Raw genomic sequence first — 26,847 nt, 5'->3', positions numbered from 1 at the left:
GCGGCACCCCCAGCGCCGCTCGCCCCGAGCGGGCCGGGCCGGGCCGGGCCCGGGGCTCCCGGTGCGGCGGTAAAGGTGCTGCCACACAGCACGGCCACGCCGGAATGACACCTGATCAAGTGCTGGATAATTTCTTGGCAGCAGCTAAGGTGATTGCTTTGGTAGCTGAAATTAATGGGGCTGCTGCTACCCGTGAGCTTGAGATAAAAGTAGAAGTAGTCCAAGAACCTGGTGATCATTATGATGGAGAAATTCCACAACTGGTGCCTATGCAAAGAAGAGGCCTTGCTGAGCTGAAGAAAACGGAACAAAGTCAAGAAGAAGGTGACATCCTGTGTGAGAAAACCAGCCTTTCCCTTGGTGAGAGAAAGAGACAACCTCTGGAAAGTCCAAAATCAAAACTTAAAGTTACCGGAGAATGTGACTCTCAGACTCATAGACATCACCAAAACAGAAAAAAACTCCATCTCTGGCAGCAATGCTCCTGTGGCACCTCAAAGCAGATCAGCACCTACACCACGGGCCTGGGGAAAAGCACTTGTGACTGTTCAGCTCCAGGCATTTTAAGGCTCAAAGGATCTTCAGGTCTTAGCACTTCTTGCTCTTCAGAAGCTGATAAGTCTTGTAATGTATAAATAAACATACTGATTTTAAAGATCGTCCCTAAACAGCAAGCCCACAAATCTTTCACTAAAATATATATATAAGGAAAGTGGGATTATCTAAAGCAAAGTCTTCATTCAGGTTATATTGGAACATTACCTGTTTGTGCACTTGCAATAAAACTGTTTCATAGTTCCATAGTTTCACAGATGGCAATAACAGTAGCAATTTTGGTTTTTAATCTAATAATTTAGGATGTAGCAGTCACAGACAGGAAAGTGAGCATGGAATTTTAAATAGTCCATTCAGGTAAATAGATTTAGAGTTAAGCTGTCAAACAGCAGAGGAGTCAGAGTTGCAAACTGGGGAATAGCTGTGTTTTAATACTGTTCAAATCTGCTTGGGACCAGCAACTCACATTTAACTGAGGGATGCTGAAGGAAGTCAGGCAATAAGGTAAAATGGCAGTGAAAACAATTTGACTATGGGGCCCACTCATGAATACAAATGAAAGATGAAAAAGTAATTTGTAGATTCTTTCTTCATTTGGATGAACAGCTTGGAGCCTTTAGAGCATGCATGCCTGGGAATGTCCATAGGTATGGCCCTCCCAGCAAAATAGCACAGAGGAACTGCTGTGGTCTCCATCTAGCTTTCATTTCACAGAGAAATGCTACGTGGGAAGCAGACGTACAACTGGCTTTACTTCTGACATGGTTGGGGCAGAAGTTGGAGCTGAAAGGTACCCACGGTAATTTTTTAATTGGAACTGTAAGAAAGAAACACATACTCTATATACACTTAAATTTAATGGGCAGCTCTGAGGGGCCTTTCAGCTGGTCTTCTGCCACTGACTGTAATGAGACCTCTGGGTGATGATGCATTTAATCTGATTACCTAGTTACAAACCAAAAATTGTTCATTCAGTCTAAATGTGCATTGCTTTCTAGTCTGGTCTTGTTCTTTAAATAGTTTGTAATCCGGAATGTTTTTTTCTTGCTTTTTAGTACTTCACTGTCTCCATCTACAAAGGATCTTTTGCAAAATGTCTTGACAGCTCTGTGGAGTAATTGCTGTGTAAGTTCTCCTAAGTCATGTATTTATCCTGGGGAGGAGGCGGCAGATACAGACACAAGAATCCAAATTTGGCATGTTAATAACTGGATCTTAATTTGCATTTTTTGGCATTAATTTTACTGATGCTATTACAAATGCATTAATTAAAATGAAGGGATATCTGGCTGTGACAGTCTTTCTTGCAGTGTTCAGTGATGCAAAATGAAGTAAACTGTAATTAAACTGTATTTAAAGTACAGTTTAATTCTTTCTTCCTTGAATTGATTTGCTGTAAATTCTAGTTACTACTAAATATTATGTTAAATATTATAAAGCAGTGACTACAGTATGGTACGTAGGATACAGTAGACATACAATTCTAAGGTGGAGGCTCCATTATGATGACAAGAGCATGTGTCAGCTTTTCAGAAATTCTGACATTCACATGTCATGAATTAGACCAATTGACATAAGATTTAGACTGATTTCTGAATATTCTTTAAAATCTCATTTACAGTGTTATAACTGTATTAATAAGAATGGGATTTAAAATTGTATTTAGCTTAGTTGTAATAAAATACGAATTTCCTGAGTTCAAAGGAATCAGCTAAAGGTTAAAGAAATTAACAGTTGCATTTAGAAACAAGAAAAAATATGTAATGAGCAAGGGAAACTATATCAGTGAGGGGACAGTGGGCAGCCAGTCTCAGGATCTGCCAAAGTCTGAATGTAGTAGGGCTTTAGTGGAGAGACACATGTGGAGTTTCTGGAGTATATTACATGTTATCAATAAGACCAAGCAGTACAGTAGAAATAGAAAATTGCAGTTATGCTTCCGGTTGTTTAGTGTATTTTTTAAGCTAATATCTCTTAAATTGGTGATTTTTGCATGTGCTATTATCTTAATGAATAAAGGATATAGCTCCCTGGTTCATTTAATGTATATTTATTGCAAACTTCCTCATTAATTATATGTTCCTAGGAATTCCAGTCACTTTCTACATATGCAGAAGTCAGATCTTCTCAAGTAGTGGTGATATGAAGGAAACTGTATTGTTTAAATATAAATAACACACGTAAGAATTATGAAGTACTGAAACTCATACACGACCTGTGTTATTTTTAAATCAACCTTTAGGAGACTAATTCAGCTGACAATTGCGCTCATTGTTGTCACAGTTAGGTGACTGACTGAGCTTCAGCTAATCTGAGGATGCATTCATTGGTTTAAAGACAGACCTTAATATTTGCTGTATCCTGAGTTCATAAATAGAATGCCATTTGCTTTTAATTTAGGCAGGCTTATGCTTTGACATTAAATTCTCGTCAATTCAACGCCGTTGCTCATGTCCACAGTTAACAGACTGTGAACATGAGTGGCTGAGGTAATATTTCTACAAATTCAAATGACTCAAGAAAGCTTTAAATAAAGCCAAGTCTTAAAACCTGTGTTCCAGATTTTCTAGCATTTGTATGAAATTTTCTTTACGTTTCTTGTATTCAGTAAATTTGGGTGTACTTATGCCATTGATATGGATGCATTTTGCACTGATATCTTGATTTTTTTGGTGACAAACTAAGAAAAGGTGTGATAGAAGTACCTATTTTTATAACTTACTCTTTCATGCACAGTTTACAATAATTTCTAATCTACATTGGACAAGAAACTACTAAAAACACCTACTATATGCTTCTTTGATTATGTTGCAAGTTACCTATTTCTGCACTTCCTATTTTTTCTAAATGCTTCTGCTATTGTATTTCTTTTAATCTCTCCATTCTCATTAGACTCAAGTGCTTCCTAATGGATTTTTGCTGCTAATCAGAACATCAGAAGACCACTTAGTCCTTCTGACAGAGCCTCCTTTTATCCATCTCTTTAACCTTTTAAAATGAGAGCTCTGGCTGCTTCATTTGTTTAGATTTTGCAGAGGCTCTCTTAACAATGCTTCGTCTTTTGCAAGTCCGCGGTAGCATGGGAGCTGAGTAGCATACTCTGTAAGTTTCCAGTTTCAATATATCAACTGTAGAAGTATCTACCTTTAAAACTTCCTGGAGAAAAGAACCAGAAATGGGCCTACAGAGTAGCAGTATAACATGCTGTCACTGTATGGCATGGCAGCTTCAGCAAAGAAAAGAAAATCTTTTGTACTAGATCCTTTAGATGCTCTGTTTTGCAGACACCTTTCTGGACCAAATTATTCCAATCAGGATGCATGCAAGTGTGCCAATACACAGAGATCTTCAATAGATTCTCTGGAACCCACAGTTTCCTTGGAGCCCATGGTGTGCCCAGTGGCTTAATGCTCAGATAAAATGATCAAAAGTTCAGTGTGGGGGCAGATATGTTTGGGCTACGTGCCTGAAGCTTAGAGAATAAACTTTTCTGTCTCTGCCTAGACTTTTCTTTAGCCTGTCTGGGCATCCATTTGAAGAATTCCTCCTTATAACCATTCAAATATACCCATTTGTGAAGTTGCAACCAAAATGCACAATTTTATGCTTGTGAGACTTTATTGCAACTTTTTTCTTCAATAGTGAATTGAATCTAATCTGGTAAATTCATCAGACCCATCCTTGATATATCAGGATATTTTCATTATACATGCACTGAGAATGGAAAAATAAGGATGAAATTCTCTGACAATACAAAGATGGTTACTGAGTTAGCTTAAAAACAAATCATAGTTCTGTGTGAAACAGAAAAATGTGAAAAGATTGAAATCTCAATGCTTTCATTAAAATTTGAGTGACAGCATATAATTTTTTAATCTATCTGTCTCGTTTGAGTGGTCTCTTTCCTTCTTGTCCTTTTCAATCTTTGGGCCCTGTAGCTGCAGCATTTGAGGCTATTACATGAACATATTGTATATTTTAGATGAGCTGACCCCAGACATTCAATCTTGTCTGGGATTTCATCAGGTCTCAGCAGGTTTTCCTAAGCTCCTCTAGCAGGCATATTGTGTTGTCAGGTGCCTATGGGGCTACAAATAATTTCTGATTTTGTTTTTCATACTGATTTTTAATTCCTTTTTATTTCAAACTTGGAACAGACTTTCTCATTACTATTGTTAAGACATGTCACAGTGTTATGCAAAGTTTAAATGTACATGTATGTACATGTATGCATGTACATTTATACATTTAAATGTACATGTATGCAACTCGCTGATATTTTCAGTTTAAAAGTATGCAATCCCCATAAATTCTGTAGCAGCATAGCATGTTTCACCTCTCCTACAATGTTTTTGGGGGAGTCTGCAAGAGTGATCTGGGCATACGTTCAGGCTCACTACTATATACCTGTATCTGAAACGACATTATTTTAAATTTAGTTTGAATTATTTGGCTGATTGCCTAGCTTCTCCTTGTAAACCTTCTACAATCCTAATAATTCTGGTTATCTCCTTAGTGCCTTTAATGTTTTCTATTTTTCTTCCTATGATTTCATGAGTGCCTATTTAAAGGAATTAGGCTTTAAGAAAAAGAGGAGAATAGGGATGAGCTTGGATTGTTTTTAGCTTTTGCTGTGTGCAATTGCTAGTTTGGGTAATTTCATCTTCTGTAACCAGTAAAAAAATCTCTAAAATCACTTAGACTGAGAAGTACCTCAACCCATATTCAATAGTGTGTTTATTCCTTTAAAAAATCATACCCTACTAAATAGTAATATTTGTTTTGATAGAGGAGCCACAATCATGAAAATGGGGGACTAGTAACTCCTTATTAATAATATTTAGAAAAGAAAAAAATCATATTATTATTGATTATATTGTGAGAAACACTGGGAGAACAGACTTAACAATTAGTGTGATCTTAATCATTGCTGAATGTTATTAATGTAAACGCCATCACCGTGTACCATAGTGGCTGCTGTGTAGTGAAATTCTGTTGTGTGAAACTGAAATTGTCTCAGGGCGAAGACCTTCAGCAATCTCTCTGTAATTTAATGGCACGGAATCATGGTGATGAAATCCTGTAAAACTCTGCTTCCATGTTCAGAGCTGCTCCTGAATAGCTCTGAAGTGCTATAACTGCACCCATCCACCAAAGGCAATTTTCCCACTGGCTATGACCTGACGCAGCAAATGTGATGACATCTTTTGCAAGGTAGGTACTGTACTCTTCGGATATTAAGAATTATTTTGGAAAAAAAAAACCTCTGTGGACTTAAAATTGTTGTTTGGCTTCTGTTATTTAAAACAGGATAAAAAAAATTAAATTTGAGTATAAACACTTTCACAGTATTACAAGACAGGTGTACTGAATGATATGCCTAATAGGCTATGGCTCTGATCTTTGGTGTTGTTATTAATCATTAGTTCCCTTCCCTGTGAAATTATGAGTCTCAAACCAAAAAAAAAGTTTCTGTAATAAAAAGTAGGAAAAGATATTTATTTACAAAATAAAGGAACTTATTTAAAAATACAATTTTGAAATAATTTTAACTCATTTCCATAGAAAGTTTTTATATTAAATAACATTACATTCTAGAAGATCAGACTCTGATGCTTGTCACACAAATCAGGCCTCTGAGTCCTCTTGCTCACTGCTGCAGAGACTTGGAATCTATTTTGGAGAGACTCTGAAAAAACCGTGTTCCCTGCCCTAGAGTCCCTGTTGTAGTGCTTGTGAGGATTTCCTGTCTCCAGCATATATTTCCTGCCATAGTAAGTAAAAGGTTACTTATTTGGTGGTTTGTTGTTTATTTCTTCTGGCTAAATGGCCTTCCAGGCTGCAAGCTCAGAAGCATTCACATCAGTATTGAATTCCACAGTATATCAATTGCAATCTACATGGCCAGGCCAGGAACCCAGAAGCTCTTGGTTTGTCACTGGTGGGAGAAAGGCAAAATATTGCAACAGAAAGTCTGTTCCAAAAAGCTCTCCAGCCAGGCTTTCAGCTTTTATAAGCTGGTGCTTCCGTGTGTGGAATAAGATTTAACATTACTTTTCCTTAGGGACAGCATTCATTCAAGCCAGTATTTCAAGTTACAGCTCTTGAGGATTCAGGTCTTCATTATTTGTCATGTAATATGACATGCATGGGAAACATAATTCTGCTGCTTGAGCTAAAGCAAAATGAAAAGCCCCATTATTTTTAAAATTAAGTATTGCTGCATAAAACTGTACAGAAATAACTAAGTAATTTATTCATTTTCTAGTAATTCAAAATGTCTTGAGTTTTAAACAAACTTAAGACAGCTACCAGGGACAGTATTTCCTGAGGGAGTATAATTATGGTTTCAAGATGCTACTTTCTCTACCTTGCCTTTTGCTTTCGAATGAGAGGAGAGGGAAAATAATTAAAACTGGGGATAAGAAACAACTAAAACAACATTAACTGAAGTGACCATAACTGAAATACTATGATAGGCATTTATATATCTCGAATACAGAACCATTTTGCATGTCATCATCACTGGCAGAGCACAGGAAACTGAAAAGTCCTTGACTTAAAGTAAGCACTACTTAGCAACAACTAATACACCAGTGCGTCCTCAATATTTTTCTCATATGAAATATAAAACACAGGCTGTGCCAGCTACTAGAAAGAAAATGAACTCTATCCTAGATTAATCCAGGATGGTATTCCATTTCTAATTCCATACCATTAACATCATGCCCATATCCCACACTTCCCAATACATCCCAGTTAACCACCATCATCTTTCTGGTCATTCTATCTATCTATCTATCTATCTATCTATCTATCTATCTATCTAATCTCTACATATATACAGATATATACAGATATCATGTTCTTAAGTCTATGGACCATCTCTATAAAAGTCCATTGACTTCATTTAGACCATGACTTTGAGTTCCATCTTCCATAACAGTATTTCAGGGCAGAAAAGCTGGTGTGTGGTGTTGGATTGTTGCATACTGAAGCCAGTTCTAGTTCCAGCCCTGATGTGCTTGTGCAGTTGCACCAAAATTCATTCTTCTTCTGAGTCGCTGTGATGTGAATTTGTGAAATTGAACGATGTCTTTTGGAGCTGACAATGTTACTGACAATTGCTGCATTATATCATGGTGTGATACAAGTGGAAGTTACAAGTGATTATGTAATCTGGATGATTGGCTGAATCTGGAGCCACCTTTGGCAAAACTCTTATTCCTTCCCATACAAAAAATCTTGCCCCCCAGCCATATTTAAAACCCATTCATGCACAGGTGTTTCCCAGTGTTTGGATCACAGAGAATTGGTTTGTATGGCTGACGGAATGCTGTCCAGTAACAACATATATGGAAATAGAGGGCTATGGGGAAATGAAAGGGTCAAGTTCATCCCATTCAGAAATCTTAATGCCCCACACGGTGATAGGTAACCTGTAATCTATTTTAAATATGACCATGTGTCTTCATGAGGTTGAAAGTAACCCATAGGAAAGGGTCCATAGGCATCATCTTTTATTGTCTGAAAATCTCCTTACATCAGGCAAATATGGGAGACTTTAGTTTATCTGGAGGTGCTGGCAGTTAACCCAGGTTTGAAGGGTCTGCTATTGTCAGGTACAAACAATCCACAGAAAGGCCCTACAGTAAATTTGCCAGGAGATTTGCAAATAATCTACTATCTCCCTGCAAATGATATTTCAGTCTTGCAATTAAATTCATGCCTAGAAACTTGTAGCTGAAATTTGTTATTTGTTTACAACAATCACTTATTTGAAACCACATTGTCTATTTGATTCCTGATGCATCAAGAAAACAGAAGACCACATATCTTCAAACTATATTTGCTTTCTTTTTTTCACACATAGGGAAGAAATATAACCTTGACTCCCATAAATCTTACTGGACTGTTATGCATCACAATTATTGAAGTTAAAGCTGTAGCACAAGTCTGGCTTGAAACTTGTCAGCATTGAAATTCATCACAAGGTTGTGAACAACACACCTGTCTTGGAGTGTCCACCATTCAATGACTGAGTTGTATAGTCACTTAGCTGTACTCTTGTCCCCAAGAAATCCTGAAGTACTTCATCATTCTGGGCATCATCATTTTATTTGCTTTACTGATAAATGAACAGAGGCAGTAGTCTTCAATTAATTATTCACACCATCAGTTTACACCATGTCCAGAATAAAATTCAGAGCTCCTGAGAAAGAGAAGCATTATTGTGAATTCTGCCCTGTGTGTCTGAATGTCTCCCAAACAAAAATTTGTTGTGAAACATATTAATTGTATAACTCTTAGTGATTTTTCATGAAAACAACCAGATCTGGTAGTCTGACTCAGTGTTCCGTGTCTACTTAGGTATATGAAGTGCACAATCTACTCGAGTCGCACTAATTAAATATTGTTGTTAAATAATGAATTGTGTGGGCAAGTGTAGACATACATAGATGAATTTCACTTTTTCTGGGTTTTTTTGCCCTGATTAGTAAGGCCAGTTACCTTGGCTGACCCTTCCCTCCTTTTACTATTACTATTACATCAGGAGCTATTACTCCTAATGAGCTTCTGGAAGTCATTTAATTTGTATAGGCAGAGAAGCAAACCAGATCAATTAGTCAGACTGTACATTTGATATCACAAAAAATGAGAAGAAAAAGCAGTTAATCTGATTTTTTTTTTCATTTTTTTTTTTTATTTCCCAGAGATAATTGGAAGAGATTCAAAATTACATGTGCCATACTGCAGAATCACTTAGTTTATAGTGAAACAACGCCAGAGCAGGAAGATACAGTTTTATTGCATGGCATCATGTGGAATCTAGGAGCAAAATTAACTTGCTATTCTTGTTTCTAATGATTTTTTTTTTTTTTTAATTACAACACAGTAGAATTTGAGTGACTTCAAGAGGAGTGTTTCTTTGCTTTCTGCTGCTTCAGTGTTAAATCCTATTGCATGCATTTCACTTCTCTGTGCCTGAGAATGTCATGGAACAGATCCTTCTAGAAGCTCTGCTTATGCCCATGGAAGACAGGGAAGTGATTTGAGGCATCCAGCATGGCTTCATCAAGGGATTAATTCTCTTTGTCTGGCTTTCAACTTGATTCTGCTTTCACCTTCAGCTACTCCTAACTTAGCACTTGCTAAATAGGAATAATCAATACAGAAGGACTCATGCTGAAGTGTGTGGACGTTACTGTTTGTTGTATATGTCAGCAGAATGTCTTGTGGACTTTGTGACTTCTTGTGGCTCCTGGCTTTTGAAGAGTCACAACAGGCCATAGGAAGTGTTCAGAGAGGCTTTTCTCTGCATTTAGCTCCCATGGTCATAATGATCATTAGATTTTGCATTTATATTACTGAAAAAGGTATTTATGCATACATTTTTCTAGAAGATGGTCAGGAGAAGCATTTTCTTACGTTATGAGAGCCATGTTTCTTAGAAAACAGGGAGGTGACATCTCTGCAGGCAGAGCTGTTAGAAGGAGATAGACAAAAGCGATTTTTATAACAGAGGAATACCCTTTAAGAACCCAGGCTAACTGACTTGAAAAGGAAGTTTTGCCCTATTTGGCAGGGGAAGTTGGTCATATTTTGTTGCATCTGTTAAATAAAATTGTGTTAAAACAACTTATCAATATAATTTAAGAGTTTCTGCTGATAATAATAAGCATAAAAGTATTGCAGGTGTTTTACTCTAAATAGAGAGAAAACATAACTTTATCATCTTAGAAAAGAATTTCCCTGATGTTTCACACAATGTTATGCAAGTTTAATAATTGCCTAATAATTTCTTGGTTTTTCATATTTTTTCTTTCAAAAATCTATAGTGCAAAAATAAGGATATTTGGGAAGGTGTTGTTTTTATCATCTTGGATAGATCACAATGTTTTCATTTTCAGAGTTTACAAAAAAAAGTCTGTTCATAAATGTGACAATTTCTATCAAGAAGAACTGGTTTAGTTTGGAAAAGTCTGAGGTATTGAAAAGCAGTTTTCTACTTTGTGGGCTTTTTGCTGCTTTCACTATGAAATTTTTCTTTCCATTCATCTGACACTTCAAATAATAACCCATTTATCCACAGTTATTACCATCTACTATTGCAAAACAAAAATTTAAGAAGGGTTACCTAAGGATAGGGCAAAAGTAGACACTTTAGAAGAAAAGCTTTAATGCATGCTATGAGCCATATTTTACAGTTGCAATTTTTGTGAACTAATAACAAACAATTTTGAACAATTAGAATATGGCAAAAATCCTTTTCAGAGGTGGTATAGGGAAAGTCTGCAAGTCCATAATAAAATGAGTACTATCCTAACTAGGAACATGGGGTCGGGGCAGGGGGGGGATAGCATTGCCATACGTAGCCTGAATGGTCACAGAGGTGTGAGAAGGAGAGAGCAAGCTAGGTGTTTGGGCCAAGGTTGGTGTTGCAGTATACTGGTGAGTGCAAGGAGGCAGAAGAGCTTTATGGCTTCCTTGTATCACTAAGGAATACCTGTCATGACAAATTTTAAAGGAAAAGGCATTTCCATGCCCACTATGACTTGCCTCAGCTTGGTTCTTGATGCTCTGCTGAGCAATTCAGTTAGACATGCATTGCTAACCAGGTAGATGCATTTCACTGAGGGGAATGGGAAGACAAGCTGAAACTCTCTCTAATGTTACTTGATGCTTCTCACTGGGGGACTGTAATTGGAAGAATCAATTTTAAATGCCTGTCCACTAAGAAGTGAAGGTCTTGGTGAAAAGAAAAACATCATTTACTGCAAGAGGCTCACTCTTCGAAAAACTGTTTGTTTTTCTTTTGTGATGAAGCAATTTTTTTTCTATTTCTAGGTTTTTTCTGTAATGAAGCAATTTTGTAGCAACATTGAGCTGTCTTGTCTTGTACACACTTGATTGCTCTTGTGTGAACTTTCAAAACTATGTTTTAGCAGGATCTTTGATAAGGTTTTTTTTTTTCCTATCCACTTCCATGTTGCTTTAAGCTATTTAAGATTTTTAGTGGTTAGTGACAGATCTAAAACTTCTTCAAAAATATCAAAGGGATCTATTCATGTTATCCCTATTTGAGCATCTGGGTTACAGTCCCTAATGCTTCCTAAAATAGAATTATTAAACATTAAACTTCAAATGTTTTATATTATAAGGGCAATACCTCAATGCAATTCAGAAATAGATTGATGATAGAAATGAGAATTTTTTACAAATTCCTTTAGCCAGTTCCTGCATTGGCATCCAGTTATACTGGTTTCTACAAGAAAAAGATGCTCTTAATGATATACTTTTGTGCCCTATTTTTACTCTAGAACAAGAATTATTTTAGTGAGTTAAATTTTAAATCCTTGGCCAGACCTTGTTAGACAGGTACCAGGAGCAGCATAGCTGTTTGTTTATGACAGTATCTGCCTAATTGTTATCTTCAGTTAATTGGTTCAGAGGAACTGAACTGGTAAATGCACACAGACATAATTCATTATCAGCACTACAGTTTTTGTTTTGATCATTTGTCGTTAGCTTTTGTAAACATTGTATCAGAAAGTATTAGACTTGGTGAGGGATTTTTGTAACATGTGTTGTCTTAAAACTTCGACTGTTTCAGGTGGAATTTTGTAGTCATTTATAAATGGATCAGACCAGGGACTGGTGTGGCTTAGAACTTCAAGTGGCAGTCAGAGAATATTTTATTCATGCATTGTTCTTTTTTTAAACTAATTTACAACTGAGCCTGTGATCTCATGATTAAGTACTTTTATCACTTAGCAGGTGTAAAAAGGGCTTTGTGTAAAAGTGCTTTTGTGTTGTCATTAAGTGATGCAGTTCACAAAGATTTTGACCTTTGCAATACTTTTGACAATAAATTTACAGATTAATTATGCCTTGTATTAATAGTGTCCCTTTACAGTCTGCAGTTTCTCTTTATGTAAAAGCCCATTTCTGTAGGTGTCATTCAAAGGTATAACTAGGGGTTTCTACTAACTTTTCATTAATACTGTTTTTTATGCAGTTCATCAACTTATCTTTATTTGTTAGTGATGTATTTATTAACTAGAGATCATCTTCTCTTCTGCTCTGTATAAATACAGATGATCAGCATGATCCATGTGACTGTAGATGAAAGCATACCATTAATTCCATTAATTTAAAGGACTACATGGCATAATATTTGCCACACCTTAACTGATTAAAAATAATCATCTCATATAATCCCATCTAGAATAGCACATAATATACTGAATGAGACAGTTATGAGTTTACTGAATTAGAGAAGGAACTAAGGTCACTTTTTTCCTGTTTTTTTTTTTTTTTTTTTTGCTACCTAGGTGAGCTGGTGCTTCCACTGATTTACCCAAAATAATTTTACTAGATTGAATAAACTGGATTGGGACTAGGTTTCTTGGCTGTACTTAGAAATGGTACATTAGGTATCTGAGGAGTCATATCTTTTGTCTTGTTCTCCTGTTATCCTCTATCAACTTCCATGCCTTGCTCTTGCAGTCTAGTGTGGGGACATGACAAGAAGCACCCTGGAAGTGCTCCCAGGTATTTCTGCTTGGATGTAGTAGAGCAACAGAGAGAGACAGGGACAAGACTTCTCCAGGGCCTCAAAAAAGTGGAAAAATGGAAGTTAACATGTGCAGTCTGCTTTACCTGCTTGTGAAGCATGTGAGTCAAGAGTGTAAGAGCAGCTCCAAAAAAGCAAGTGACAGTCAGCAGAGCCCTCCTCTTTCTTCTCAGCTCCTGAATGGAGGTCAGCAAGAAACATCTTCGCTCTTTGAGGTTTTTCTATGGTTTCTTTTGCCCCTGATTACAGGGATGTCTGCAGAGCATTTACTTCTGAAAACTTGCCCCAACTTAGGTGTAGTAATTTAGGGTCCTCAGGGCTCCTATGATAATTCAGTATTATCAGTGATCTCTCTGTTACTTTTTTGATACAGGAAGGCTGGTCAATGGCTGAGAGCAAGCTCTTGAGTTCTCTCACTTCGTGATATAAGTCCTCCGACTGATCTTTTTAGCTTTGCACAGCACATGTCCCGGTTTCCATTTTAGAGTACAAATGCTCTGAGGTGGTTTGCTTTGTACAGCATTTCACTGCAATTATTCAGTTACAGACAAGCAATGAGCCCTCTACCTACTGGTATCATTTGAGCTTACCCATAATAACACATAATTTCAAAGACCAAAATATATTAGTTAATTTAAGGAAAAGACTAGGGTAGAAAAAAAAAAAGAAGAAAAGGGCAGTGAAAAATGAAACAAAGAGTCATCTTGAGTAGTTTCATAGAAAAGTGTTTTCCTAGCTGTCAGTTTGAATCTTTACAGCACATTTCAGCTATAGCAGCCTAGGAATCAAAGTGGCCAGCATTACTCTGCTTCCAAACATTACTTCTCCCAGTTGACACTTATGTCTTGTTGCTACACTGGATTCTAGCTTATAGCTGAAGCTAGAAATAGCAGGGTTAATGTGCTTTGTTGCTCTAAAAGAAACAGAGGAGATGAGATCTTGTATTAGATCATGTGAAATGGGAATCTAAGCTACATATTTATATAAAAGCATGTCCTTTTTAATAAGGAGGCCTTACTGTATTTCAGCTCTTTGACCTCTACAAGAGATAGCAGTGCTAGTGCAAGCTGAACTGGGAGTGTTTGTCTCTGAAATCATGGAAGGCTCTTCCACATAATAACTCACTCCTCATGTTTTCCTTCTTGCTGAGGAAAACAAGTGTGTGCTAGCTAAAAATTAGAACCTCCCTTTTCCAGCAGAAAAATTTACATTGTGAAACCCTTGTTTTTATAACTGATTGAAAATTGCCTATCATAAAAGTTATCCAGTGTGTAATAGTTTTAGTGTATTCAGGTTTTCTGACTCACTACACTGACTACACACCACACCTTAACCAGCCATGTGTCAACATTAAGAACAAAGTACGTATATTAAACTCCTTGTTTTCTGAGCATTTCTTCCACTAGCTGTTGCTACACAGCCAACCTCTGCCATCTCCATGCAAACTCTTCAGATAAGGCAACACAATTTATGCTAGTGCACAGAAAAGCAGGCCCATAAACCTCTCTTGGTTGCTTTCAATCTGGATAAAGCTCGGCTTTCAGCTGAGATGACTGATGCAAATGATCAGTGAGTTCATTTTAGGCTGCTTAGGCCATCACTGCTCCCCAGAAAAACCCTGGTGAAACTGCTGTATGGAGTCCTCTGCTCCCCAAGACAAGGGGGTGAGATCACAGCTCTAATGCTTCACTCCCACAGCAATGGAAGGGTGTTTGTTGCCTCTGTATATTCTGAAGCTCAAAGGTCTCAAAGCCCCTAAGCTTTGCTTTAAGCATGTATGCATTCTTATTGTGTCTACATTACTTAAACTGCCTTTGCCTCTGAACTGACATGCTATCTAGACAGTAAGCTGGACTCAAGCATGTCTGATAGTTCCTTGACTTAGTCTGATTTGAACTTAAAATTGTTGGAACTTAAAATTCTTCTCAGGCCTCAAAAATCATGGAATAGAGAGACACAGCATCCTTAAAATTAATACAGTAAATCAGACTAAGATAAGCAGAAGTGCAAGTGAAAGAGACAGTGTTTCAACCTAAATTGAGTGCTTGCTACAGGGAAAGGGGAGAGCACAGCAGGAGAATAAGCCAAATTCATGTTACAAATATAGGTATTAAGGAAAGTGCAAAGTTTAATAAGAGCAACTATAGACAGGGAAAGGATATTGTGTTTAATATATGCTCGTCCCCTTTCTGAATAAAGTGGGCAGGCTACCTCATACATGTGCTAGGAGTGAAGGGGAATGCCTAGAAGAAGATTCAGTTTTGGTAGCATGAAGGAATAACTTGTGCACCCAGCACAGGCTGTCTCTGGTTGGTTACACAGGAGAAAAAAAATGTGCTCCTGCCTAGAGCCTTCTTCTCCACTCCCATCTCAGAGGATCCCAGGGCTCCCTTTAGATGCCTCGGGGTTTTCAGACTTTGCTCACTCATTCATTCCCTGCCTGCAGAGTGACTCTGTGCACACAACCTTCTCAATACCTATCACTAACAAACAAATATTTAAGTAAGTTTTATTTAAAACATTCCAGATAGGTGTCAGCCTTAGCCATGTAAAATTTGTACTGGTGTGAAAGTATATTGAAGGTAGTATTTCTATGCAGATAGAAGTTTTTTCAGAAGTATTTTCCTTGACTTTCTGCTTCACTTTATAAGGTGGTATTTGGAAAATAAAGCCTTTGTTCTGTGACTTTTTTAACTTAAGAAAAGTATTAATAAATAAAAAACCTTAAGAGTACATTATAAGTGTTATCTTCTTTTACAGTCTCAGAATCTTTGGTTGGCAAGCAACAGCTGGAGGGAGATAAATTTTGTTCACCAGGAGAGGGCTCTCACAGTCTTCTGTTATTACTGAGCTTGGGAGCAGAAACACCAGAAGGTGAAGCTACAGAAAAAGTCATGCAAGACCTGTTCAAATCAGGTTATGTCCACCAGTGTGCTGTAGATACTGTAAATGTTAATCTTAAATAAATAAGGCCAATTATACTTAAGTGCATTTTTTTAACAAAAGGTGAAAAATAAGGATGCTCTTGCAGCTTAGCTGTATTTCTTCCTTAGTAAGGCTGCTGTTAAACAGCGCTAAAATACTACAGAATCCAACTTTCTGTACAGCACCACCAACATGTAGATTAACACTGCTGTTGGCTTTGCCAAGGAAATCCCACAGATGTGTGAAGACTCTTCCTTTTGGGGTGCTTAGTGTGGTTTAAACACTGTTATGAAAATAGAAGTTTATGTTTCAGAGAGGAAACAGGTTTTTTTCATATTGTTTATTACTTTTTTGCCATCCTTCAAATAACATTATGTATCATGAAGAATAAATTTATAAAGTGATACAGACATAGAATCAGCCTGGCTGTGAATCCTCTTACTATACCTCTTATTTGTTAAAAATGAATGTATAAAATCTTTATATAAATGCTATTGCATAAACAGAGTAACAGATGCTGTCTTTATTTCTGCTGTAAACAATCAACAGCAAGGTTATTTGCATTTCTAGCAATAGTTGAATGAACTCTGCTTTTTAGTTCTTGTTTACCATTATAAATTATGGGTTTACTGTAAGCGTTATCTCATGAAATCCATGCAAGGAAAGGAGACATCAGTTTGCTATAGTGCTTGAAGTAAGTATTATAACCAAAGAAAATAAATCATTATCAATTTATTTTGTGTTCTTTACATAAAAGCCTTTTCCAGTCTGGGTTGTTTGGGGTTTTTCTGGGTCTTTTTTTTTTTTTTTTTGGTTGGTTGGTTTTTTGGTTTTTTTTTTCCTGGGTTTTGGGTTTTTTTTTTGTGTGTCTTGGTTTTGTTGGTCATTAAATTCTTCGTATAACCTTGTCTTTTGTCAATGTTCCTACTTAAGGACACAGGCTGGAAGTTGTTTTTCAGCAAAAACAACCACCTAAGTATGGAAAACAAACCTTTACCTTTCAGATATTTGAACAAGTGTCAATAAGTTGCAGTATTCCCATAGCTTTTAGGAATATCTTGATCTAATCAACCTCTCATTTTGACCGATGTAAAATTTTTTTTCTAGTTCTGTTCTCTTGAATAATTTTCATAGTAGTAATTTCAACAGAATCTTTAATCAGGATCAGACCTGATTGTTGTGCCATATAATGGAATGTGCTGGATTTGGCTGGGCTAGAGTCAATTTTCTTCCCAGTGACTGGTATGGGGCTGTGTTTTGGATTTGTGCTGAACAGAGTTGATAACGTAGGGATGTTCTTGCTATTGCTGAGCAGGGATTGCACAGAGCCAAGGCCTTTTCTGCTTTTTGTACAGCTGGGCTGGGGAGGAGACTGGGGGTGCATGGGAGGCTGGGAGAAGACACAGCCAGCACAGGTGACCCCAACTGACCAAAGGGATATTCCAGACCAAATGGCATCATGCTCAGTGTGTAAAGTGAGGGGAAGGAGGAAGGGGGAAATATTTTGAGTGATGGTGCTTGTCTTTCCAAATCACCAACACACGTGATGGGGCCCTGCTCTCCTGGGGATGGCTGAACACCTGCCTGCCATGGGAAGCAGTGAATTCATTCCTTGTTTTGCTTTGCTTGTGTGTGTGGCTTTTGTTTTCCCTAATGAAAGATCTTCATCTCTGCCTGTGAGTTTTATACCTTTTACCCTTCTGGTTTTCTCCCCAGTTCCACTGGTGTGGGAATGAGCAGCAGCTGTGTGGCACTTGGCTGCTGTCTGGGGTTAAACCTCTACATGGAACAATAAAAATAGTGTGAATAGCTTAAAAGCTATTAAAAGCTAGGTAGTTTGGTGCTGGAGCTGTGTTACAAGGTGAAGTTGCTTTGGTTAGAGCACATATCAGGTATGTATGTATGATATATAAGACTCCAAGGACTTGCAATAAATTTATCTTAAAATAATCAAAACTGCATATCCAAATATCTACTTTATTATTATTATTATTTTCCCATGAAATTAGTAAGACTCTAGGATCTGGGATGTGTTGAAGTAATTATCTAGTCCTGCATAGACAGATTTCTTCATTCCACTTCATCTCTGTGAAGTGATTCCTTGTTCCATCTCTAGGAGTCTTACACAGGTGTCTTCCACAACTTTCTGGAAGGTCTCCAATTTTAGACTATTTCAGATCAAGAGGAAAAACAAGTACCACAGAGTTTTCAGTCTCATTCACTGCTTTTTTCATCCATCTCTTCTGTGAAAGGAACAACATTTGAGGGCCCCTGCTGACTGCAGGTGTGATGATGTACGAGGGGGAGATTGGTGTTACATGCTCCTGAGAGCTCCTGGGAACTAACTAATTTTTCTGACATAAAGGGCCTTGCAGCAGCTTTTCTGAGGAACTGAATCCCACAAAACCAGTAAGATACAAGCTGTGCCCTGAATAAGCTTCAGTCCCTGAATGGTCTTAAGGAGCAATCTCAAGTAGAGCATATTGCAATTTAGTTCTGCAGAAGGAATGAGGTTCTGAATTTCACCCATTGTGATGTGCAGTGAGGATCAGATGAGGCTATGCTATCTGAAATGTGTTCTCATACTCCAGGATATTAATTGAGAGAATGTATCATCGAGGCTTCAGACAATTACCTTTATGAGATGTGCCTTGGAACTGATGGAGTCTTAAGAAATACATAATTGTTTCGCCTGGTTTTGGTCCCAGTAGTTACATAAAAATAAGTTTAATTTTCCTGCAGTAAACAACTTGCACTTTTCCCAGTTGTGCTAACATCCCAAAAAAGAAAAGAAAAGAAAAGAAAAAAGAAACAAAAGCCAACACAAAACCAGCAGAAATTAAAAATTTAGCTCATATTCTGACCTCTTGTGCAGCTTCTTAATCCTTTGGCCAAGAGGACAAAATCTTTATGAATGCTAAATGAACCCAAATTTGGTGGAAAGCATCATACATCTGAGGAAATTATTAGGAGTTAAAACAGAGTATGATTACCACCTTGTTCAACATAAGAAAATCTGGATGAAAATCAGATGAAAATCTGGTAGAAAGAGGCCCTAAAATTACTTGTAGTAGGGATGGTTTTATTTGTCTCCTAGTTTATCTATTTTTCTCAAAAAAAACCCCAAAGAAACCAAAAAAAAACAAAAACCAAAAAAAACCCAAACAAAAAAAAAAGAAAAAAAAAACCAAAACCCAAATAGATTTATAGTTAAACTTACAATTAACAGTCTTGTGGTCTGTCATAAAATGGGTTTTTTATCTTTGTGGTTCCATCTGAGTCTGAAGAGATGAACAACTGCTTGAGTATCACAGAGTTACTCCTCTCGAGAAATTTTGCACCAGAAGTGTGTTTAAAATAATTTTGTTCATGGGGACAGTAATAAATGTTTCCTGCTTGAAAAATGTCCAATTAATGTCCAAGTGATACAGATATGATCCTTCTCCTGCTAAGACAAAGGAAGTATTTGATGAACTGGATGTAAGAGCAGGGCCAACCTACTTTAGTCTCAAATGTCAAATGACTATTCTAATAACTTCCCAGAGGATTACTTTTAAGCCTTATTATTAAAAGGATCACCTTAATGTGATTATAGCGGTAAAACAAAGCATTCATACTTGTTCAAATGAACTGAATTTGGATTGTAGCAACATTTTGTTTTATGATATTTCCTAAGATTAGCATGTAATGAAGTAATTTAATAACTTTAAAAATGTTTACAATATTTTCTCTTCAAAAGGAAACAAGATTAATAAAAGTCTGACTTGTATAGTTCTATTAGATTCATAACAATGGTGCCAGTTGTGATCTTAATTAATTGCTCAGCTCTTAAAAACACACTGTGACCACATCTTCCTGCCTGCAGTTCTTTCTGAAGAAATCAGGATTTAAGACTTTTTACCAAGGACAAGCTGTATTAGGCTTTTTTTTTTTTTTTTTTTTTTTCCTTTTAACTGAGATGAAGTTTGATAAGGGGGCCAGGAAATCATGGTATCATGGTAACCTGGTAGAGCACATATTTCTAGTATCCCTGGGCTTGAGAGATTTAAAAATAGATGCTGTGGTAAGATTCACTGGCCCAAGTGTATGCTCTAGTATGATGACACAGATTGTCTTAATGGCACAGCATGATGCACTCTGAGTGATCTCAGCAAACCTATCTTTATCAAATGGTTGGGAAAATCCTTCCTTTCCTTGCGTTAAAGGAAAATTTTGAGAGGGGTAATTTTGAAGGCATTTAAACCCATACTCACTTATTAGCTGTTACTTCCTGAGACTCAAAAATTTACCACAGGCTTCTGGTCACCTGTGGGATTAGTAATGCTCAGTGGTACTGTCACACACTCACTGTTTGTGGCAGGTGCTTGAGAAAGGTCTGGCTTTGATGCATTCCTTTGTCACTGGCAGGCTCCAACCACTTCACCACAACCTCACTAAATACACTCCAGTGTCAGCCTGTGCAGACCTCCTCGCAGCCATGGTCACTTTCCTGCCTGTCTCAGGGGTGACCTGGACATGCCAGGGCATCTGTTTCTTCTCCACTGAAAGAGAAGGGGCAAAGGTGAATTTTAATCTTTGACATTTCAGGAAGTCAGCTGTGTAAATGATATTCTGTAGAACTAGAAAAACCAATTTATGTTATGTGAGTCTTCCTAAGAATTTTAACATTCATCATACACAAAGACCAGCTGTCTGAAAGCCTTTCTTTTTTTTTTTTTTTTTTTTTAAATTAATAGAGAGGAATTACTCCACCATTACAGTCCATTCTTCTAACTCCAATGGATACATGGCTCTGCAGCTGCTGTTTCCTGATTGCATTTAGTGGATGCTATCAAAACAAAACTCCTATCTTCCCATTTATTTAGATTTTTAGTTACAGAAGGGGAAGACTTTAGCTAAGCAAAGGACTTGGTTATATGTGCTACTTGAAAATCCATTTTAATGTGCTTTGTTTTCTAGGAAGTGTGCAGTATCTATATCTGTACCCGCACATATACCTGTCTACGTCTAATGATAAAATGTCATTGGATATTGTGGTGAGATAACATTTTTCCAACACATATTGGAAACAAAACCACACTGCCAGTCACTGTTGGATATGAAGCTGCATGTACTGCAGCTCAGACCAGACGAGGCCTAATAAAGACGCAGGGGAAAGAGCATAAGGGAAATATCCTTTTGTTTAGAATTAAAAAAAAAAAAACCCAAAAACATTAAAAAATGTTAAAGACTGGGAAAATGTTTAATGGATGGTTCAGTTGTTTCTTATCCCTTTCATAGAAGTCACTCCTTTGGGAATTGTCTAATGCCTGATTTCACTTGCTACTGCTCCTGTCTGCTTCATATGTATTCCTTGCTGCTACTGGGATCAAGCTACACTGGCTGTTGAAGTAAAGTGGAAGGTAGAAAAGTTGTTTTATTTTAATTTAACATTTCAGAGGAAAGACAGGGATATTTTGGAAATTTCCAAATAGAATGCTAATGATTGCTTTATAAATAAAAAGAAAATACACATTATCGCACTATTGCTTTAAAACAAGATGACAGATTTATATGGCACAGGACTAAAGAAGTTCGATAACTGTCTTGATTTAATTCTCTGTTGCCAAATTACAGTTTGTTGTGCTTTGATCAGTGTAAAGAGTAGGGAGCACAGTTACTGACTTCATCCAGGTAAATAGATATAAATATAAAATCTCCAGTGTACACACTAATCTTTGTGCAACTCAGAAACTGGAGGAAGGCCTTGTTACAGTCCTAGCATGATTCTGTTTGCCATACAGAGTAGAATTTGCTCTGGAAAGAATAATTACTAAACAAATATTTAATTTATATATAAATAACAATTGGCAATGTAGGAGTTAAATATAATTAAAATTCTGAAAGAATGGAAGGAATAGAAAACAAACAGCAAGTAGGAAGGAAGATAACAGTAAATTGAAAAAAAATTAAGTCAGAAGAAATATTTCAAGCTGAAACAATGTGACTGCTTTCTTATCCTTTTATACTATTTGGCTATATCACATGATATAAATAAGATTATATATTACAATAATGCAAATATTTGTGGACAGAAAGAAGGCAAAAGCTACAGTAACTTCTGTAGGACTACATAATTGTGTTCTGACTGTAGATTTAGTTAACTTTTTCCTAAGTTTATATAATAAGATTAGTCATAAATATTTTTAAAGTATTTAAAACATTTTAAAGCTATTTTAATATCTATTGTTCCAGCAGTATCTATTCTGTACCATTTGTACTCTATTAAGTGACATATTATAGGATTTTAGAAGATAGTAATCTGCAAAATGCAATATTCAATGTCCAGGAAGGAACTATTAAAGTATATCATTACTGAAAACAAAGAACAGTGGGTTACTGGGAACTAGATATTAGAAAAATTCTTTAAGGAGAGAAACTATTACCCACTGGCATGTAATAAACTCCTTAGCAGAAAATGGCTTGGGGAGGAAGCGTCTCAGAATTATAACGCTGTGATAAAAAATAAGTTGATGATTCTTCAAAATAAAAGAACTGTTTTCATTTTAAAGACTATCTAGAAAGGATGTATCTTGAGGGAAAAAAAATGCACAATGACTGTTTCCAACCACCCATTTATAAAAATAATAACTTTTGTAGAAGTATATACAAAAGCCTATTGGATAAAAAATCTTAGTGGAGAAAAGAAAATAATCACCAGCTATAAATGGGGAGAGGTGTTACAGCTTAAAACTCAAAGCAAAGACTTTGTATATTTACTGAATCCTGAGGGCAGATTTGGATTATTAAATTAATCTGAGGCAGGTTATATATATATATATATATATATATACACTTTGCATTTGTGCTGTGAAATATAATATGACTTATGGAAGATACTTGTGATTTAAATTTGGAAGGAAAAGTACTGGTCTGGTTAAAAAGGAGAAGAGGAGAGAGGAGAGATGCATAAAATGTGTGTGTGTGTGTATTTGTGTGTTTGCACACATGTTTACACACATAGAATGACAGAATGGGTCAGGTTGGAAGGGACCACAGTGTGTCACATCTGATCCAACCTCCCTGCTCAAGCAGGGTCTTCCCATAGCACCTGGCACAGAATTGTGTCCAGACAGTTCTTGAGTATCCCCAGTAAGGGAGACTCCACACCCTCTCTGGACAACCTGTTCCAGTGTGTGGTCACCCATACAGTAAAGAAGTTCTTCTTCATATTCAGGTGGAACTTTCTGTGCATCAGTTACTGCCTGTTGCCTCTTGTCCTATTGTTCTGCACCACCAAGCAGAGCCTGGAAACATCCCTGTAGCACCCTCCTTTTAGACACTGACAGACATTGATGAGTTCCTGTCTCTTTTTGAGGCTGAACAGGCCCAGCCACCTCAGCCTGTTCTCGTAAGAGAGATGCTCCAGTCTGGTCATCATTTTTGTTGTGCTCCACTGGGTCCATTGCACAAGCTCTATATCTTTTTTGTCCTGAGGAGCCCAGAATTGGACACAGCACTCCAGACGTGGCCTCACCAGAGCTGAGCAGAGGGGCAGGATCACCTCCCCTGACCAGCTGGAATGTTCTTCCTAATGCACCCCAGGACACCATTAGCCTCTTGGCCACAAGGACAAAGCTGGCTCATGGACAGCTTGGTGTCCACCAGAATTCCCAGGCCTTTCTCTGCAGAGCTGCTTTCAGCAGGTCACCCCCAGCCTGTCCTAGTCCAGGGACAGGTTATTCCTCCCCAGGGGCAGGACCCTGCACTTGCCTTTGTTGAATTTTAAAATAATCCACTCTGCCCCTGCCCCCACATCTGTCAAGGCACACATGCACATATTTGAAAGCTATTATACCTTTCCAAAGCAAGTGGGTAAGTTATAATGAAGTGCAGTAAGCTTTTGCATTTTGGTAAAGGAAGAGAAAAATTCCTGATGTCTTTCCATTTTCTTTTTCTTTCCACTATCATTTGCTTTGATAATGAAGGCTTACTCTGGTCAGAAATGTATTGTATGTTCAGGGGTATCATAAAGAGAATAAAGACATAACTATAGATAAATTCAGGCTGGATGAAAATTGCATAAAATGACAAACCAGAGTGAAAATTGGCTGAGGAAATCAGAGATAGGTTGTATTGGATAAATGAAGTGAGATGGAAACAATCAAGGCAAGAACAACGACCCTCCAACCTGTTCCAGGGAATAAGTCAACCTAGGAATAAGCAGCAAACCATCTTGCAAAGATATTGCAAACTATGAGTCAAAGAGCTAAGGAAAAATATTTTCCTAATAACATCCAGAAAGAGTGATTTAATTATATTAGAAAATAGTCAAAGCTGGCACTGAAATAATCTCAATAACAATTATTTAGTAAATGATATGTATTTTATTATAGTTTTATGACAGTTAATACTGATATGTCTAAGTAGTCTGTCTCACATTTATTACTCATTATATATTCTGTATAATTCCAAAGTACAGGTTGCCAACAATTTGGGTAATGAAAATGGTATTCTGGTTTTGCACAATGGGCATGATTTCCTACATGTAACAGATAAAAGAATATTATAACATATGCATATATTTCTGCCCAATGCAAGAAATACATGCAGCCATAGAACTTCCCATCCACAAAAAAATGCTACTAATCACAACCAAGTCACATAAACTAAACTAAACTAAACTAATTTAGCTTTTACAGCTACACACGCCACTAGGCTTGAAAGCCATACTTGTTTGTTTTACTTTATCTTGGGGCACATAAAATCATGGTATTTGGCAGCATGGAATAAGGGACATTAAATCAGCTTTTATGCTGTTGTTAAGAAACCCATAGAGAATGGGATTCAAGCAGCAGGACATCATACCCAACAAATGGCATATGCAATATACTAATTTAAAGTGCCTGTTGGAAATGAGAGTAGCATTAAAATCTGTGACAATGTGGAAAAGGTGAAGAGGCATCCAGCTGAAGCCAAAAACTAGTATTAGCACTGTCAGTCTGCAAAAAACCCTTCTCGATCTTGTCTTAATTCTGATGATGGACTGGGATACTGTAATCATGTTCTGGATATCTGTATTTTCTTCTGGTTTCATTTCAAAACAGATAGGGATCCCAGGGATGAATTTACTGGAAGAAAAGAGCTGGCTTTTTTCTGTGTCAGAGGTTTCTGGGAGATCTCTGGAATGAGTATCCTGATGATGCCTTGAAATAGCTGGCATCACACTTGAAGTCTTTCTACTGTATCTTCTGTGGTGCCTTCTGCCAAAGGCACAGCTCCACCTGGAATATCTGGAGGGTTGAACCTGCGTGCCAGTGCTCTTAGAGGGATGAAGAGTTAGGTTTATCATCTCCTTTTCTTCAAACTTGTTTTCCTTGTTTGACAGCCTAGCACCTATGCTCCTGCAGACACTGGTGTGACTGGCGGTCAGGCACGCCAGCGGCAGGATGTACTGCATGAACAGCAAGGCTATCGTGAAGGCGATCCTGTAGGAATCAGAAGGCCATGACTCAATGCACAGCAGCCTGTTCTCCAGTCCCTCTAAATTCAGAGTTTTGCTGAGGTCCACGGTTTTATGGAAAACTGGCAGAGGGGAGCAAATTGTGAAGCCAAAGGCCCAAATGATCACTATTAAGAAATAGCCTTGTTTTGCTGTGAGATTGCTGGAGAGGGGATACTTTATCATACGGTACCTGACTGCAGCAATAGATATTAACATCAAAGTTGAAACTAGGACTGAGGCACACTGGAGGAAGGGCATTACATGGCACATGACAGTGCCAAACATCCACTGGTCAAGCAGAACGGATGTCAGCGTGAAAGGTGAACAAAACAGCACAACCAAGATGTCAGAAAAGGCCAAGTTTCCAATGAGAATGTTTATTACTGTCTTCTGCTTGCACTTCAGTAGGGCCATTAGTATAAGCAGATTTCCCACAAAGCCAGCCAGACTTATAAGTGTGTACAGCCCAATAAGAAAGTACTGCATGTCATCAACACTACTCTTATAGTCTTCCCAGGCAGAAAAATTCTTTGTTGCAGCAGAGGTGTTCTTGGTATGTGTGCTGTTGTTACGGTCTCTGAATCCTAAATCCATTTTACAGTCCTGCTTAGAACAAGAAAGGCATGAATTAGCATCTGAAGAAATTATGATATTGCTGTTAATCAGAATGTAAAAATACATAAATTTACCTTGTATCACCTCAATGCAAATAAATTACTATCGATGTTAGTCTACTGTGAGGCAGATCCTGCATAACTTCAGGTCAACATGAATTAGCTAAGTAGGCTTTATCATTTGGTGTTCAGCACTCCTAGGCCTCCTACCTAGATGCTCACGTGGGAGAACAGCAATTTACAGGTCTGCATTATGATGCTGCCTTTTAACTGTGTTTTGCTACAGAACATATTATCAGGCTTTCCATGAGGGAACAGTTAGCTACAAAAACAATACACCTCGAGTCAGTGAGATTACTCATGTGAATAACAGCCCATTGATATGAGTAAGGAAATTACAGTCACCATCTGGGCAGATGGATAATCATTACATCATTGCAAATTATAAAGAAGGCACCTGAAAATGCTAACAACTGCAGTAGTATTTCTTACATTGCTAGTAGACAACTAACACAAAATAGGTGAGAGCTTTCAAAAAAGATCAGGAAATCCACTGTCAGTAATCCAAGAAGGAATTCTTGATGTGGTGTGTATAGAAAACATCTTCTACTAAGTGCTGAATATAGTTTAACTGTGCTCAAACAGAAAGGAAAACTAAAAAATACCTAAAGTAATTGCATGTAATATAGAGA

General features: G+C 37.3%; 1 protein-coding gene and 1 long non-coding RNA gene across 5 annotated transcripts in view; one reads left to right on the top strand and one right to left on the bottom strand.

The window, feature by feature from the left end:
- The first annotated feature begins 2 nt into the window (after positions 1-2).
- Positions 3-26,847, top strand: part of LOC128806411 (uncharacterized) — a 33,011-nt gene continuing 6,166 nt past the window's right edge. The window contains exons 1-4 of one of the 4 annotated variants that reach the window (XR_008436807.1): positions 3-912; positions 1,611-1,680; positions 3,448-3,657; positions 5,576-5,763. This is a non-coding gene — a long non-coding RNA (uncharacterized LOC128806411). Of the gene's footprint in view, positions 913-1,610; positions 1,681-2,641; positions 2,728-3,447; positions 3,658-5,575; positions 5,764-26,847 lie in introns of those variants that run through there. The other 3 variants (XR_008436809.1, XR_008436810.1, XR_008436808.1) reach the window with 3 other exon arrangements.
- On the bottom strand, positions 24,469-26,135 carry NPY5R (neuropeptide Y receptor Y5). Its single transcript, XM_053975946.1, has one exon. It carries the CDS (start codon positions 26,133-26,135, stop codon positions 24,804-24,806), a length of 1,332 nt encoding a protein of 443 aa, XP_053831921.1. The 3' UTR covers positions 24,469-24,803.

The sequence above is a fragment of the Vidua macroura genome, chromosome 4 (genome assembly GCF_024509145.1).
Source record: "Vidua macroura isolate BioBank_ID:100142 chromosome 4, ASM2450914v1, whole genome shotgun sequence".
Taxonomy (NCBI): domain Eukaryota; kingdom Metazoa; phylum Chordata; class Aves; order Passeriformes; family Viduidae; genus Vidua; species Vidua macroura.
This window is presented reverse-complemented; position numbering and strand designations above follow the sequence as displayed.

Bases quoted from the DNA above. Each gene is read 5' to 3' on its own strand.
- NPY5R (XM_053975946.1), bottom strand. From the start codon at position 26,135: ATGGATTTAGGATTCAGAGACCGTAACAACAGCACACATACCAAGAAC.